Source organism: Lithobates pipiens, unplaced genomic scaffold, assembly GCF_037356315.1.
Source record: "Lithobates pipiens isolate NorthernLeopardFrog02 unplaced genomic scaffold, aLitPip1_a1.2 Scaffold_16, whole genome shotgun sequence".
Taxonomy (NCBI): Eukaryota; Metazoa; Chordata; class Amphibia; order Anura; family Ranidae; genus Lithobates; species Lithobates pipiens.
This window is the reverse complement of record NW_027507748.1, coordinates 527,628,486-527,647,034: the sequence shown is the minus strand read 5'-3', so window position 1 is coordinate 527,647,034 and position 18,549 is coordinate 527,628,486. Positions and strand designations below refer to the sequence as shown.

The window sequence follows — 18,549 nt, the reverse complement described above, 5'->3', positions numbered from 1 at the left end:
AAGAGACTCAGTTATGACATCCCTGGGTCTAAAATAAGATATGTAATGAAAACCAGGTCTTATTTAAAAATGTTATTAGCATTGTGATAAAAGGAAAAGTAGGAATCGTGAAACACAATACATAAGCATTAAACTTCAGCTTTAAAAGAGCGTTCCAGTTTTCCTGGCACTTTAAATATCTTGTTTGGGCCTAGCTTAGGCTGTCATATACCGTAGTAACTTTTGGTATGTACAGTAAGTGGATGATGCTATGATTTCCACCTCATTTCTCATATTCATTGAAAAAATAGAAGGCTTCCCCTATATGGCAGAGATTCGGTACAACCAACTTTCTCTATATCTGACTGTAGAGGGGGAAGTGCCTGGTATTGCTGCTACGCACCCGACTGTACATAGCACAAGCTATTCCAGTAGCCAAAATCACCAATTTGAAGGGAAAATTTTATCAAAAGTAGAAATCCTATTTTTTTCCCTATGAGGCTGGTTCACTTCTGTAGTTTAGTGCATTTTTAAAAGGGAAACTATAGCGACCTAAGCTTGTGTGTTATCGTGCGTGCCTGTATCACTGTGGCTACCAATATCCTTATTTTTAATGACTCTGGCCCCTTTCATACAGGTGGTTTGTCGGTCTATTTTTTTTACCAAAACAGACAGCTATACATGCTTATGGGTCCACCTACATATGTCCACCTCCTGGGTTGCCTTCCGGTCCATTGGACCAAACTGAAAAGGTTTGTGTTCAGGTCCACGATTACGGAACGAAGTGAAGGTTGGCAGCTATAGGTGGGCGCAAGTCTGCCTACATCTGCTCACAGCCATAGGCCTCGCATGGGAAAATTGGGCATGGACATGGTCGACACCAATGTAACAGCTATACTGTTCTAATCTGACCAAGCAAGGCATCCGTGCAGAATTTTCCTGCTGAGAATGAATGGACACCGCTCAGGTGAAAGGGCCAGTGTTCGTTGAATTTACACTGATCCCTTAGACCTGCCCTTCCAAGTTCTTTTAATGATGAATTCTGGGCAAAATGCTTATTTTCTCATGCTGTGGGGCTGTGCCTGAACTGCATTGGTTAACTGCTCATTTTGTCCAGGTGTGTAAGGAAAAGCTATACTTACCTGATCCTTTGGAAAACCACGCTCCCCCACGACCAGCTGTGGACTGTTCCCACTGTCCTGACATCCAGAGCCGATTTATGGGTGTGATGACATCAGGAACAGTCCATTTACAAGACTGCTAGTGTAGGGGCAGGAGACAGCTGTGGTGGGCATTGGTCTTGTGCTCACAGGATTGGCAGATTAGGTATCCCCACTCTACAATTGCCCTAGACAAAAATGAGCAGTTAACCCATGCAGTATGGGGTCATCCCCACTGCATGGGAAAATAAAATTTTTGCCTTGAGTCCTTCTTGTCGGAAACCTTTCATGAGAGAAACAGGCTGGCATTTCTGATATTGGAAAGATAAAAAGAACTGCGCCAAAAGCACTAGATAAAAAATAACTATATACATATAACTATGCAAAGAATGTATGGCATAGGTGTCTATGGCCAAAAGTGGTCACTAAACATGCGTATAGTGTTCACAAAAAGATATATGCATCAATAATGTATGAAAAATAAGGACCATACATAAAATTAAAAATAAACATAAAAATTATTATAAATTAAAGTCCATTAAGATGTTCCGATATACGCAGTGACGCCACCACGCTCTACGAGGGGAGGACGGGACGCTTGTTTGTATGCCGGCCGGCGTGTTTTGTTCTGTTCTAATGCCTGACAGAAATCTGTTATATGTAAGTGTGATTCTTTTACTTTAAATAAATTTCCTGACGTTTTTACGCTATGGAGGCATTTCTTTTTCTTTAACGGTGTTGCTGATGATATATCCATTGGAGCTCCAAAGATTGGGATTTGGCCATTTATCTACATTGGGGGTTATCTGGATGCAGGAGCCTTGATTGAAGCTCTAATCTCTCTAAATACCATTAAGGCTGTAATTGTTCATTCATCTGGTAAGCGCATCACTTATCTGGTGACGGGCACAAAATTTCGGAGTGTGTGTGTGATTACGGTGGTGATATGCTGATCGCTTGGAATATCGGAACATCTTAATGGACTTTAATTTATAATAATTTTTATGTTTATTTTTAATTTTATGTATGGTCCTTATTTTTCATACATTATTGATGCATATATCTTTTTGTGAACACTATACGCATGTTTAGTGACCACTTTTGGCCATAGACACCTATGCCATACATTCTTTGCATAGTTATATGTATATAGTTATTTTTTATCTAGTGCTTTTGGCGCAGTTCTTTTTATCTTTCTTTGCATTTGTGTGTTTGTATCTCACTTCGAGCTGCTGCCTATTATTTATGTTTAGTATAATTTTTAATTTATAGTTTTTTGTTCATTTATATCCAAGCGCAGTTTACACATTTTTCTAAATTTCTGATATTGGGTCATTTTGGCAGTTATACTGACCCTCAGTCTTTACTACTTTGAGTCACTAACTAGAACAAGTATGCAAATGAGGACTTATGCCACGTAAACATGACTGGACTTTTCAACGGAATACGTCCGGTCTTCCCGAACGACTTTTGGTGGAGTTCCGACAGACTTTCCGAATGAACGGACTTGGCCACAAACAAGCACACCAAAGTCTGACGGATTTGAACGTGATGACATATGACCGGTCTAGAATAAGGAAGGTCATAGCCAGTAGCCAATAGCTGCCCTAGCATCGGTTTTCGTCTGTCGGACTAGCATACAGAAGAACGGATTTTTTGACCAGACTCGAGTCCATCGGAAAGATTTGAAACATGTTTTATTTCTAGGTCCGTCTGACTTTTGGGGAAAGAAAGTCAGCTGGAGCCCATACACGATCGTAATATCCGACGCATTCATTCCGTCGGACCTAGTCCGTTGAAAAGTCCGGTCGTGTATACGTGGAATTAGCCCTTCAGTGACTCAGAGAACCCTGATGGCAGAAGATTAGGTTATTGGGTAAGTACCATTTATTTTTAGGAGAAAATCAACAGTGGCAGCCCCATATTTCTCAGAAAAGGTTTACTTAAAAGCAGAAAAGGAAGATCCTCCATATTGCAAGGGTTAAATGCTTCTTTTGGGGAAACTAGGGAAAAAAGCAGTTTCACTTACCAGATCTTTTGCTCCTGTGAAGGAATGTAATGTACATAATGATAATCATAAAAATACCTATTTTCTTATGTGTATACATGTTTCTATGCAACGCCTTACTTGTTATATAGTAAACAGCTCAGCTCTGCTTTGGAACCAAAAGATGGTGTCTACCCCCTACAGCCCCCGCATTGGAGGTATGAGGAAATGAGAAGAGCCAGCAACAACTAAGCCTAAGCATCAAGTTCCTGCATTCCTCTTGTATTTCAGCCAATAAGATGTACCCTTTTAGACTGACCACATTTACATAGTAATGACCTATGCTCTATTGTTCTCTGTGTATATAACATTGAGCACCGCCCTGCAATAAACAGAGATGTGGAAGTAATCAAACTGAACAGGTGTCAGAGTGGTTACTCCCGGCATGCACGCATATCTCCACTTTATAATTAGGACCAGCAGCAGGCAGATACCTAATTTAAACCCGATTGAGGTTTTGAACCATCACACTCCCCCTTTACTGCTAGGCTGGTCTCACAGCCTCTTCTCCCTTGCACTTCGTCAGTCACAGATTCTGTGATGTCATCAAGTACAATGCAGTGCCCATAATATGCTGAGGGACAGTCCACCACTCAAGCGAAGAGGAGTAGAGAAAAGTGCAGGTTGACAGGTGATCGGGTTTGTAAAATTAAGTTTTCTGGTACCTAGATGAGTATTTAACCCTTGCATACAGGGCAGCCTCACCCTAAAGGAAAAAGGTTTTCTTTTTCCCTAGAGAAAGGAAAATGGCATGCTCACATTGATGTTTCTGCAGATTCGATCTTCTGTGAGAAAATAAAAGCAAATATTTAGTTCACTTTGAATACCCAGTCATGGGCAGATGAAATAAGTAAACAGAAATTATTTTTTTGTATGATTGGAATCTGAAGAAAATAAATGCAAATATTTAGCTAGCTAATTTATTTTGAATTAAAATCAATAGTACATCATCTACGCAAAGCAGAATTTTACACATTCAAATGACTTCCCAATAAGAGACTATACAAGATTATATCTTTTATCATCAGCCAATAATTTCATGTAAGGAGAACCTGTAAAACTTCAACTTGCTGGTCTTCACCAAGGGTCTAATGCCTGCCATCATGCAACTCCTGGGAGCAGAAGTAATTCTTAGATCTGTGGATTCAGATGATGGTGGCCTCTATGAATGGCTGGAGGCAGGTAAGCAACCTTCTGGCAGGCTCCCATGCATGCTACGTTTACTCATTGCTCATGTGGTCTGGAATTAGGATTCCTTGATGGCAGTCTGCTCATGTCCTTAGAAGTAATGAACACATATTTAGGTAAGAAAGGATGCTGGTGTTTGTATATTTTGGGCAGGTGATAACCTGTAGATTCAGTATATACATACTGCTTGTGGAGTAACTACAGAACATTCTGGGAAATCCAGATTATATATATTTAATACTAAGCTGGTTTATTTTCTTTAGACCTTCCTTGTTATTGATAGTTTTATGCACAGTGATTAGGAAGGGGAAAGCCGAAGGAAGTTCCACTCTACTGCTCAGTTTCTGATGCCCCCAGTGGAGACAGCGAAGCTTGTCAGCAAGATCCTTTCTGCCTGCACGTTCCAAGGCATCCTGTAGAATCTTAGTCTTGTTCAGATCGTTCCAGGCCTTCTCATACCTGCATGTGCACAAACTCAAGTCAGTGTTTGAAAGCCATTAAAGAAAATGGGAGTTTCCGCAAAAGCTGGTTGGCTGGCTAATTTTTGCAATGGCTTCAATGCATTCTGAGTCACTGATTCAGACCATGTATGCAGGTCACGAAAGTCAGAATAAAGCATAAAGTCATTATCTGCATGCTGTTTTGAGTCAGTGATTCAAAGTATTGAAGCAACAACAGCCTGTGTTTCTCTTGTGAAAGATTTTCCTAATTTGCTTCCCATGCAAAATCTTTCTATGTTTCGTCTGTAGCTTGAAAAAAAGAAAGAAAAGATACATCAATCAATCCTAGGCTGCTGTTAGGACAGATGTGAAAAATATAGGCCTATATTTTTTCTGTAAATTTGGGGTTTCATTTTTTATGTGAACCTTCCACTTGGTAGGCACTTTTCACCTGCCAGCTTCAACAGGAGTCTAACCATGCATGCACATTCAGATCTTAAAAAAAGTTGACTGCACCATCAAATATGGACACAACAATAACGTAACTAGATATTTCTCTCCATTGGCTTACGATCGCCCATTGCATAAACTTCAAAATATTAAAAACCTCATACAAAGTCATCCACAATTCTGCCTCCAACTTACATCGCCATCTTGTCTTAAAATTTCGCCCAAATGGTCCTCTTCACTCCTCCCAAGATCTCCGACTCACTTGCCTTCTCGTCACCTCCTCCCATGCTCACCTCTAGGGCTTCTTCAGAGCCTCTCCCATTCTTTAGAACTCCCTTCCTCAGTGTGTACTGCGATCTCCTACTTTGTCTGCCTTTAGGCAATCCCTGAAAACTCATTGGTTCAGGAAAGCTTATCCTGCCTCAGGCCCTGTTCACACCTGAGCTCCAAAACACCGGAGCTTAATTTCTGTGGTGTTGTTTCACATCTCCGCTCCAAGTCACCTGAAGGTCAAAAAAATGTTGGAGCTTCTTTTGTAGCTTGATTTGGGCAGATTGGTGTTATTTCCCCACAGAAATGCATTGAAGCATGCTATTTGTGCTTTTGTGTATGTTTTGTTGCAATTTTTTCTGCCCAAATGCAAAAGAAATAAAACAAAATAATAATAGTAATAATAAATAGAAAATACTAATAAATAATAATGACACATTTCCCTAAAATAAATAAATTACCCCAACTCTAACCTAAGCTTTTATTTATTTTGTTAGGGTTAACCTCTAACCCAAGTGATTATTTATTATTAATATTTATTTATTTTGTTATTTTTGTTAGGGGTTAGGTTAACCCTACTCCTAAAAATAAATAAATTCCAGGAAGAGAATGAAGCAGAGGAAAAAGCTGAGAAAACATTGTAACAAATGATGAAACAGATGAAAATTTTCTTTTTTGGTTAATATAAAAGAGCTAAACCGAAAAAAAATAAACGGTTTGCAAAAATGTGCAACAAGACGGCAGAAAAAACACCCACTCAGGTGTGAATCAGCCTCAACCTGAAACTGAAGTTCTATTTTCTGCATCAGCTGACCCCTCACCGTTATTATCTTTGGTGTCACTAGCCTTTGTTTTTTAGATTTTTCCCACCAGCTGCACACATATATGTGACCTCTTGGCGGTTGGGCTTTAATGCAGAGAGGCCGCGCATATATGTGGTCCTATTAAAACACAAAACTGTACTGAAAGCACGTGCCCTGCATGCTCCCAGCACAGTCATTGCTAGGAATCAGAAAGCACCCAATGCATACTTGTGATCAGGAGCTTTCTGCTCATGTGACAGCCAATCACAGTGGTCACATGACCCAAATGCCCACCTTCTAACTAGAAGTTTTTAAAAGGCTGGGAGTTGGGGACGGGAAGGGAATAAGCTCCTGCAAGCGACTCATTGCTTACCCAAGGGGTATCCATAGAGGGGAGAAGATTAAATGCATGGGTATTGCAGTTCACTTTTGTGATAAATTGGAGCTACAATAACGAATATCTTTACTGCGACCTTACCCTCTTGTCTTGAATTTTATTGCAACTGTACGGTCTCCCTATTTTGTAAAGCACTGAGCAAACTGTTGGTGCTATATAAATGCTGTACAATAATAATAATAATAATAATAATATTATGTGAATTTGGAGAGACACAACTTATTGCCTGCTACATGCCATTGTAACACAACTGTATCAGCACATGCAGGTTCCTGTTTGTGTCTTCCGTGAATGCAGGCTGTCATGCATACTCAGAACACGTATGCAGGGAAGGAGTCACAGACTATGTGTTCTTATGACTATTAAAGCATAATTGAGTCTGTGTATGTGTGGAAGCCATCATTCACCAGAAATATAAACATGGGCTATCCTATAAAAGCCAAACAGACAGAACATCGTATTTCTATAAGCTGTAAAAAAACAAATTTTAGCTACACAGTAAATGTAGTGACTACATACTTAATCTTCAGTTAAAATGTTCTCTTGTAAGCCCATCTATTGAAAGCAATTATAGCAGTCTGAATATTACTTTTTAGATAAATGTGGTTATTCTTATGCTTTGGTGGAACGTTGCATTTACAATATTTTCTTTTTAAGAGACGCTTATGTGATCACATTGGCAGAGGGAGCTTTTATCTATAAGCACAAGCTGCTCCTGCATAGAGTTGATAAGCAATGACATGGTAATTACCAGCACTCTAGCATTTTCTGTGCCTGAATCTTCTTTTCCATTGAGGCGGTATGGAACTGTCTGATTTCTGGTCTGCTGAATCCAAGTTCTCGTGCAACAATGGTCCATTCAAAGCCCAGCTGGTTCCCAAGATCCTTTATGGACTTCAGGTTAATTACTGCATCCTGATTCACGTAACAAGAAATAAGTGTCAGCAATTCACAAGTTGTTCTTTCTCCCTGGATGTGCATTTTTGTTGGCTTGTAACATTCCTTCATGACAAATTATTTCTTGAAATGCGCTAACGGACAAAATTTTTACCGGTTACCGCTAATGTTATATTTATGTGCTGCTGTAAAAAAAAAAATCATTCCAATATTCATGGTCATATTAGATACACCAAGGTCTCCAGGTTGTTACTATTGTGCATAAGCTTATGAATTTTTGATATACTTTATAAAATAACAGAATATAATGCAAAATGTTGGGTTTATTAAAAATATCATCCTCCCTGCACTAGCTAGCTCACTGTATCAAATATTCTTGCCCTGTAATTCTCACTTGCATGAAAAGCAATGGTAATAGGGATGGCCTTATCAGATATCCTTCTTGTGATCAAAAAGCTATTCTGCATAGCATTGATGGCAACACCAATACAGTAAACCCTTGGATAGCGAGCATAATTAGTTCCAGAAACATGCTTGTAATCCAAAACACTTGTATATCAAAGCGAATTTCCTCATAAGAAATAATGGAAAAAATGATTCGTTCCACAACCATTTATTCATAAGTCCTTCAGTTTATAGTTCATATAAAAAGATTATAGCAATGTGACCAGGTTGTGTAACCATAAAATGTCTATCCACAAAAGGCGGCCTCCACAAGGGGATTAGAAGCAAAATCCAGCAGAAGCTACAGAGTATAAAAGAGAAGGCTCTAAGTGTAGCAATATGATTACATTTAATGAAGGTACAACATTTAGCAACTCACATGGTTTATGATCAAAACAGCCACGTCTAAGTATGAGGTAAAGCTGGGGTAAAGCTGTCCACATAGATCATCCTCCGCACCACCGGCTCTCACCACTGTCAGTCTGCAATGGTGGCTAGGAAGACTACCCTGCATTAGAGCGTTCTGAAAGCGAGGCTTGAAGCGTTCCTGGAGCGCAGAGTGGAAGGGATGACGTCAATGGCGGTGAGGAGGATGGTCAATGTGGACAGCTTTACCCCAGATAGCTGCATACTTAGATGTACCTCTTTTAATCATCAACCATGTATTGCTAAATGTTATACCTTCATTAAATGTAACCATGTTGCTACACTTAGAGGTCCCTCTCTTCTTTTTTATACTTTTCGTTTTTTTTAGTTTTTTTATCATAACGTATAATGGTAGTAAGTAAATATCAATCCGTATGGAGTGTAACTGCGGCATCAACTAAAGCTCTACGCGTTTCGTGGGTATTCCCACTTGTCAGGAGCAGATGCGACAGACATTCCTATGGAATATATATAAAGGCGTAAAAAACTTTGCTCAAGAGTATTTTTAGTGTATATAGATAGTTTACCAACAACACTCACCAACCCAGACAGTGACTGCAGTGTAGAAGAGCCGGCACAGGGCCGAGACCATAACCCCAACACAGGAGCGGAGGCGGCATAATATATGGTTGCAGCATTGGGCAGTGTAAGGACATAGAGGAAATAAGTGAGAGCTCCATATGGCAAAAAAATGTGATGTATACTTCGTGAAGCAGGGTTATACAGAAACAAAATATTACATGTGTATAGTTATAATAATATATTAAAAGTAGTTGTAGTAATGCTTGTAGATGAACCCAATATAGCTCCAGTAAATCAGCCTCATTGTCCTTTTTTAGATTCACTGGTCTTTTAAAGCTGAGCTCTAAGCAGATACAAAAGGTACAAATGAATTCAGCTATGCACTCATTAAAGTAGTACTGAAGGCCAGCTATAGGTGTCCTTAAAAATGCTGCCTCCCCCTTCCTGCTACGTGTATTGAATAGCTCTTTAAGAAAATGCAGGTAAATACCCCCTTTTTTATTGGCTCCTGTGCGGTCATGTGATGAAGAAACTCTGGCTACTCTGTGTCAGGGAGCACTCAGCTGTGACATCACCCGCAGACACCTATTGCCCATTCTTCATCAGTGCTACCTCCCATCCCTGGCTGCTCACTGTCCCACGGGAAGCCGGAGCTGTTGGATCTTATGACTGCTCCTGATCAATTTAAAATAAGGTATTTACACATTTATTGTATTTTAGGACCCGTCTAAACTTAATGGTGTCATTTCAAGCCGAGGTGCGCAGCCCTGCTGATGCTCAGGGTATTAGGGGGGGGGGGCGGTGTGAGACTTGGCTCATCCAGTGAGTAATGGAAATTGAAGCAAAAAAAGCAGTCGCTCACCTAACCCAATCCTGGTAGTGATGTGTATATGTAGCCTCAGTCAGTGCTGCTCCACAAACCCTGCCACTGATGCATTTCACCTCATCCACGAAATGCATCAGTGGGTGTGATTTGTGGAGCAACACTGACTGAGGTTACATATATACATCACAAGCAGGTTTGGGTTAGACAAGCAGCATTTTTTTGCTTCAATTTTAAATTTGAGTAGTGTCAGTACCTGAGTTTGGTTTGGTATCAGCCTCTTGCAGTCCTTGCACAGCACAGTTGGGGTGCGTGATTAAATTAGAACTAAAGGCAAAACTTTTCTTTCATTTTAGACTAATGGAAGGTTATAACCCCTTGTCAGGGTTTTTTTTTTTTTGCCATCTGTGTCCACTTGCGGAGGTTTCCCTTTACTTCCTGTCCCATAGCCAAAACAGGATGTGGCAGGAATTCCCTTTAAATTGAGGAAATCCCTGGTTGTAAAAACTAGTATCCCCATTGGAAGATTCCCTCTCTATTTCTGTTCTGGTGACAACCCAAAATTTAAGATTTTTTTTTACTTTTCACTCTTGGTGATGAATGGTAAACAAGACCCCAGGAGAGAAAGAATCTCCAACACATGGGGCAAAGACAGCAATACAATTCTCACAGGTGTTCTAATCCCTCTATTCAAAAACAAAAAAATATGGCTTCAGTTATTATTTAAGAATCAGCACAATTAAAGTGTTACTTAACTCACAACAGTAAAATCAGTGTGTATATGCAGTAAAGCATGCTTGTTTGTTATACTCACTAGGAAACCTAAGGAGCCTGAAGAAGGAGCGCATGCTCCACAAACGCGTAGCCGAAAATCAGCTGCATATTCGGGAAGTGACGTCACGCCTATCTGACAGTGCGTTGAACTGGACCAGGAAGGGTCAGTTTTCACCGGACTACTTGACTGTAGGCAGGCAGCCTTTCCCGCATCTGGGCTCCTTTGATGTGCGTTGCATCACCTCCTCTCTCCCATGAAGTAAAGACAGCCGAGTGTAGTGTCACCTTTATTTGATTGTGCCTATGCTCAATTCTCAATGTGTGCATAATACTCTTTCTGTATCTCATTAACGTTTCTAAAGCTACACTTAGTTGGTGCATCTGTTTTCATCTAGAACTTAAGGGGTTAAATCTTCTGCACTGTGTAAAAAGGCTGTTTGGTCCTGTTTCCTTTGATCCTCCCCTTCTTCCACAGTCCCCAATCTATCTGCTGATAGTACAGAGCATTGGGGGCAAGCTGCACATGCTCAGTTTGGTGTGTATTGCTAGAGAGATTTATTTTCTTGGGCGGGTGCATGTGATCAGCACAGGGCCAATCAGCACTGTCCAGACAGAGGGTCAGAGGTCCTGCAGCCTCATAGGACAATTAGGGTAGAATGAAAACTCCTCCTACAAGCTTTAACCAGTGCTCTGCTGGACACTGATAGAAGCCACAAGACTGCTCTAACTGCTGATCAGAAAATGTATTTAGCAGTTTATATTTACTAAAATAATTGCATTTTCATGTTCTGTGTACCATGGGAGACCAGATATAGTGAATGCAGGCTCCTGAGTTTGGTAACACCTTAACTAATCTGTTCATGTGCTGACAATTAGCATGCCAATAGCAAGATAAAGCAGAGCGACAGAGAAATGAACTCATCACTGTGCTGCTGCTTCTTTCACTGTCCCTGTTTAGGTTGTGGCAAGTCCAAGAGGACATGGGCTCAGAGGAAGTGGGATGATTGATGCTGTCCATTAGATGGAGGACATCTAGCGGCAGGAAAAAGTACTGCAGGGGAAATCTTTGGACTTTAATTGGTTGTAAAACCTTACAAACCAAGTTGACCTAGATGTAAGCCTAGATTAAGGCTTACCTGTAGGTCCAAGAAATATCTCCTAAACCTATACGATTTAGGAGATATTTACTAAAAGACAGGCACCGCTGTCTACAGCGCATGCGCGGGAGTGAGGTCACCACTGCTCCGGCGCTGTGAGTGGCTGGAGCAGTGATACCCAGAAGAAGATGGACGCTCCGTGCTACAGGGGACAGCTGTGACATCGCTGGCTCCTGTGTCTGGTAAGTGACACATAATGGGCTACTATTGGCATAGCAATCCATTATGCTTTACCTTTGCAGGGAGACAAAGAGGAAGTAAACCCATCAGGGATTACTTCTTCTTTAAATTTAATAGTGCAGCAAAAGCTGATTCTGTTATGTTATCCTTGAACGGGTTACTCTTTTTCACCTTGATATTTTTGACCAAAGTTCTGCTTTAAGGCATCGACAGTTTAATCTGGCCACATACAGTACCTTCAATCAGATTTACCAACAAAAGTATATATATATATTTCACATTCTTTCAACTATTATACAATTCTGGTCACAGAGGTGTCTTTCTGTTGTCAGTAAAACAGATAAGGTTGGAGGGAATGCAGATCAGCAACATATACATAAGAGCCATTCTGCCATAATGCAGATTTAGACTTGTAACAGGAATGTCTTTAATGGAATAAAATGCTTCATTTCTGGCATACCTGCAGGGAGACACCCCATTTCCACAGTCAGACACTCTCTAACTTTAACTTGAAAAATGACATTTTTTATCGGATTGCTTGCTATAGGCTATACTTTCACTTGCCTGCAATGTTCATAAATCAGCACTTCTCTTTATAAGCCCCATCTGACAAATGACGTAGTCTCTGCACGGTGCATTATCAAGTGATTAAGACAAGCGGATAGAACAGAGTGAGACAACAGCTTACCTCTTGTGCTTTATTCGGCATTTTCATATGCTTAAAACTGGGATAGGCGCCAATTCCTTTCTACAATCTTAAAAAGAAAAACAAAGTGAAATAAAAGGGTCTTTTTTTTTTTTTGTTTAATAACAAAACATGTCATACTTACCTGCCGTATGCAATCGTTTTGCACAGAGCAGCCCCAATCCTCCTTTTCTGGGGTCTCCATGCTCCTGGCTCCTCCTCCTACCTTCAATCCCCCCTCCCGCTCCTGCAAGCTGCTTACAGGGGTTACTCATGCTGGCTTGCTTCCAAGCCACACTGTGTGCTTCTATTGACATACGCAGGGTGGCTTGTCCTTACTCTCTTGTCACTGGATTTGATTGACAGCTTGCTGGGTCCAATGAGGAGGAAGATAGAGAGAGCAGTGCTGCTGCTCTCTGGCACAGTGCTAGACTGGGCTCAGCCTCAGGTAAGTATTTAGGGGTGAGCAGCTGCACCTAAAGGATTTTTTTATTTAATGCAGAGAATGCATTAAAGTGGTTTCCAGTCTGTAAAATAAAAAAAAAATAAAAAAGGCAGCAGCTACAAAGCTACCTGTGTAATGATCCAGCACCGCCCTCACCCGGGCTATTTATTCATCAGCCTCTGGGTTCCCGGCACCGACAACCTAACTGTGGGAAGCCGGCTATGTACGACTTTTGGCTTCAGAGCTGGCTGGCCACTGCCCAAGCACGAGTCCCAGTCTTCTGAGTCTTGTGACGTGTCCCAGAAGGCTACAGGGAGGGAGGGGCGAGGAGAACTTATGCAGCAGAAGTAGGAGCGGGTACCTATCAAAACTCAGAGGATGTCTTAAAGCAGAACTTCCCCTTTTAAGTGGAGCTCCGCTCTAAGGCTGCGTACACACGCGGGGACTGTTCGCTCAACTTTGTCCGTCAAACAGTTTCAGCGGACAGTCCGCTCAAAATTAGCATGGACGGACTTGGCCACACACGACGAACGAACAGTCCGCTGAAACCGTGCGCGATGACGTGAACGGCACGTACGACGGGACTAGAAAACGACGTCCTATACACTGCAATGCAAACTTCGGCGTGTAAATCCTTTCTGAGCATGCGCGGAACTTAGTTTGACGAACAAGCCTACAAACGAGAGTTTTTCGGAAATTCTGAAAAACTTTGTTCAGCAGACTGTTCGCTGAAACTGTCCGCTGAAAGCCCACACACGAGCGGACTGTCCGCCGAAACACTGTTCAGCGGACAAAGTTGAGCGAACAGTCCCCACGTGTGTACGCGGCCTAAGGTTAAAAAGAAAACCCAAAAACCTTTAGCCTTTACAACCACTTTCATTTTACATTGTTATCAATGTAGTTAGAATCATAGCCCTCTTAATGTTGCCATTCTTATACAACTGGTGACACGATAACTGATCTTTCTCAGCCAAGGCTCCCTGGAACCCTAAGTTTCCTCCAGAGGATACTAGGAAATGAGCAACTTGTATCTCAGATAAATAACCACTGACACTATTAATCTTTTTTTTTATCTGTAAGGGGGCACTCTTCTCACTGACCACCAATGTAAGATGCATTCTTCTCACTGACCACCAATGTAAGATGCATTCTTATCACTGACCACCAATATAAAATGCATTCTTCTCACTAACCACCAATGTAAGATGCATTCTTCTCACTAACCACCAATGTAAGATGCATTCTTCTTACTGACCACCAATGTAAGGAGCATTCCTCCTGATGACCCTACAATGTTAGGGGAATTCTTCACAATAACCATCAATGTAAGGATCATTCTTCTTACTGACCACCAATGTAAGGAGAATTCCTCTCAATGACCACCAATGTAAAGAGCATTCTTCTCACTGATCATCAATGTAAGACGCATTCTTCTCACTGACCACCAATGTAAGGAGCAGTCTTCTCACCGATCATCAATGTAAGACACATTCTTCTCACTGACCACCAATGTAAAGAGCATTCTTCTCACCGATCATCAATGTAAAGAGCATTCTTCTCAATGACCACCAATGTAAAGAGCATTCTTCTCACTGATCATCAATGTAAGACACATTCTTCTCACTGATCATCAATGTAAGGAGCATTCTTCTCACTGACCAACAATGTAAGGAGCATTCTTCTCACTGACCAACAATGTAAGGAGCATTCTTCCCACTGATCACCAATGTAAGGAGCATTCTTCTCACTGATCACCAATGTAAGGAGCATTCTTCCCACTGATCACCAATGTAAGGAACATTCTTCTCACTGATCACCAATGTAAGGAACATTCTTCCCACTGATCACCAATGTAAGGAGCATTCTTCCCACTGATCACCAATGTAAGGAGCATTCTTCCCACTGATCACCAATGTAAGGAACATTCTTCTCACCGATCATCAATGTAAGGAGCATTCTTCTCACTGATCACCAATGTAAGGAACATTCTTCTCACTGATCACCAATGTAAGGAACATTCTTCTCACCGATCATCAATGTAAGGAGCATTCTTCTCACTGATCACCAATGTAAGGAACATTCTTCTCACTGATCACCAATGTAAGGAACATTCTTCCCACTGATCACCAATGTAAGATGCATTCTTCTCACTGATCACCAATGTAAGACACATTCTTCTCACTGATCACCAATGTAAGATGCATTCTTATCACTGACCACCAATATAAAATGCATTCTTCTCACTAACCACCAATGTAAGATGCATTCTTCTCACTAACCACCAATGTAAGATGCATTCTTCTTACTGACCACCAATGTAAGGAGCATTCCTCCTGATGACCCTACAATGTTAGGGGAATTCTTCACAATAACCATCAATGTAAGGATCATTCTTCTTACTGACCACCAATGTAAGGAGAATTCCTCTCAATGACCACCAATGTAAAGAGCATTCTTCTCACTGATCATCAATGTAAGACGCATTCTTCTCACTGACCACCAATGTAAGGAGAATTCCTCTCAATGACCACCAATGTAAAGAGCATTCTTCTCACTGATCATCAATGTAAGACGCATTCTTCTCACTGACCACCAATGTAAGGAGCAGTCTTCTCACCGATCATCAATGTAAGACGCATTCTTCTCACCGATCATCAATGTAAGACACATTCTTCTCACCGATCATCAATGTAAGACACATTCTTCTCACCGATCATCAATGTAAGGAGCATTCTTCTCACTGACCACCAATGTAAAGAGCATTCTTCTCAATGACCACCAATGTAAAGAGCATTCTTCTCACTGATCATCAATGTAAGACGCATTCTTCTCACTGACCACCAATGTAAGGAGCAGTCTTCTCACCGATCATCAATGTAAGACGCATTCTTCTCACCGATCATCAATGTAAGACACATTCTTCTCACTGATCATCAATGTAAGGAGCATTCTTCTCACTGACCACCAATGTAAGGAGCAGTCTTCTCACCGATCATCAATGTAAGACGCATTCTTCTCACCGATCATCAATGTAAGACACATTCTTCTCACTGATCATCAATGTAAGGAGCATTCTTCTCACTGACCAACAATGTAAGGAGCATTCTTCTCACCGATCATCAATGTAAGGAGCATTCTTCTCACTGATCACCAATGTAAGATGCATTCTTCTCACTGACCAACAATGTAAGGAGCATTCTTCTCACTGATCATCAATGTAACGTGCGTTCTTCTCACTGATCATCAATGTAAGGAGCATTCTTCTCACTGATCATCAATGTAACGTGCGTTCTTCTCACTGATCATCAATGTAAGGAGCATTCTTCTCACTGATCATCAATGTAAGATGCATTCTTCTCACTGACCAACAATGTAAGGAGCATTCTTCTCACTGATCATCAATGTAACGTGCGTTCTTCTCACTGATCATCAATGTAAGGAGCATTCTTCTCACTGATCATCAATGTAAGGAGCGTTCTTCTCACTGATCATCAATGTAAGACACATTCTTCTCACTGATCACCAATGTAAGATGCATTCTTCTCACTGACCAACAATGTAAGATGCATTCTTCTCACTGACCAACAATGTAAGATGCATTCTTCTCACTGACCAACAATGTAAGATGCATTCTTCTCACTGACCAACAATGTAAGATGCATTCTTATCACTGATCATCAATGTAACGTGCGTTCTTCTCACTGATCATCAATGTAAGACACATTCTTCTCACTGATCAGCAATGTAACGTGCGTTCTTCTCACTGATCATCAATGTAAGGAGCGTTCTTCTCACTGATCATCAATGTAAGGAGCGTTCTTCTCAATGATCATCAATGTAAGACACATTCTTCTCACTGATCACCAATGTAAGGAGCATTCTTCTCACTGATCATCAATGTAAAGAGCAATAGAAGATCAGATGTCATCCAAAGTCCGACAGAGGCTGGACTGTCAAATGTCTGATCAACTACACTGTTTACCATCATAAGAGAGGGTAATGTGTTAAACAGTTGACTCCAGAAACTCCATAACTAAGGCTAGCAATAACATACATAGATTTCTTTTGTTCTGCTTGAAGGCTAAAAGAAAGATGTCAAACATATTCCTCTATCCATGCTAAACAGTGTGGATAGATGAATCTTCCACTGTGACTATCATGTTCTGACAGCTTGCAGCACTGGCTGTCAGAATGCCCAAACAGCGCCTGCATCCATCTATGGATTTTGGGTGGAATGGTGCTGACAAGGCCAATCACTGATCGATTTTCAATCAGCTTGGGGCCAATTCAAGTAAAACTAAACAAGGATAAAAAAAAAAAATCTGTTATTTTGTACATATGCGTTATGGTTCTAAAATTCTAAACAAATCATCATCATCATTATTATTATTATCATTATTAAAAATAATCAGCTTTATACCAAAAATATCGTACTTTTTCAAGAACATATCCCTTCATATATTTTTAGAGAGCTCTGTCATACTCAAAATTCTCTATGGACTACATTACCTGACTACAAGCTGCAATCTAGTGTCATATACTGAATATTATTACAGAACAACGCATTTTGAATATTTCACACAAATTATTACATGCTGTCAGTTAAATGAAAAAAATTAATAAAAAAGAGAATTTTTTTACGATAATCAGCCCTTCAATTTGTAAAATGTAATTTAATGCTAAAATGTAAAAAAAAAGTTATAGTTTTGTAGATAAACAGCGGCCAGGCTGAATACTACCATACAAGATCACATAGAACAATAAAAGTATCTGATAGATATTGAAAAAAAGTAAAAAAATTAAAATTATAAAAAAGTATTTCAGATGCGATATCTATTTCAGCCTACCTTTTTTCTGCCATACAGTAAATAGCGAGCAAACCCTGTGATGTTCCCAAAAGAATAGAGACAAGAAAGTCATTCCTGTCTTTATCATGATGTGTTGTTAAGAGGTAACTACAACAGAAGTTGAAATTCATCCTGTTAAAAATTAAAGAAATTCAATTATTCTTAGCTGTTCCTCATGACTGGAGATCATAGACCAGAAGACCTGGATTCACAATCACTTTAACCTTCAGCGGTATGTCAAAGTCAAGATAACAACTATAGAGCTGTTGTAGCGGTTCTCTATATAAGAATTATATACTGCATTACATAACTTAGGGAACTATGAAATCCACAACTGGTTGGCGTTAACAAAAAGCATTTGTCATCTACAATCCAATTGCAGCACCCAACGGAGGATTGTACTGTATTGTATAATATACTCAGAGGAAGGACTCCCCTTTGATCCCCACCAGGGAACAGGTCACATCGTTGAGTGGTGAGCCACAGCATCCTGCGGAAGATATGCGCCCCTCCCCGAGTTACTGTGCATCATACTCCATGCTACAGGGTAGCCAAAAATCACAAAGTGCTTAAACGTGGGCATAAACCATTAGCCAGGACTCAGAGGGGGGTTGC

The 18,549-nt window shown here is 40.5% G+C and overlaps 1 protein-coding gene across 1 annotated transcript; it reads right to left on the bottom strand.

Moving 5' to 3' along the window:
* Window positions 1-4,092: 4,092 nt before the first annotated feature.
* On the bottom strand, window positions 4,093-18,041 carry LOC143983457 (uncharacterized). Its single transcript, XM_077483171.1, has 4 exons — window positions 17,935-18,041; window positions 12,646-12,712; window positions 7,486-7,649; window positions 4,093-4,833 (listed from the first exon to the last, which is right to left on the bottom strand). The coding sequence occupies exons 2-4, from the start codon at window positions 12,670-12,672 to the stop codon at window positions 4,599-4,601; spliced, it is 426 nt and encodes a 141-aa protein (XP_077339297.1). The 5' UTR covers window positions 12,673-12,712; window positions 17,935-18,041; the 3' UTR covers window positions 4,093-4,598.
* Between the last annotated feature and the right edge of the window lie 508 nt (window positions 18,042-18,549).

Excerpts from the sequence above, each read along its gene's own strand:
- LOC143983457 (XM_077483171.1), bottom strand. The coding sequence starts at position 12,672 with ATGAAAATGCCGAATAAAGCACAAGAG. Across the intron at positions 7,650-12,645 it reads TGCCGAATAAAGCACAAGAG|GATGCAGTAATTAACCTGAA; the intron begins GTAAGCTGTTGT and ends TACGTGAATCAG. Across the intron at positions 4,834-7,485 it reads CAGAAAATGCTAGAGTGCTG|GTATGAGAAGGCCTGGAACG; the intron begins GTAATTACCATG and ends GTGCACATGCAG.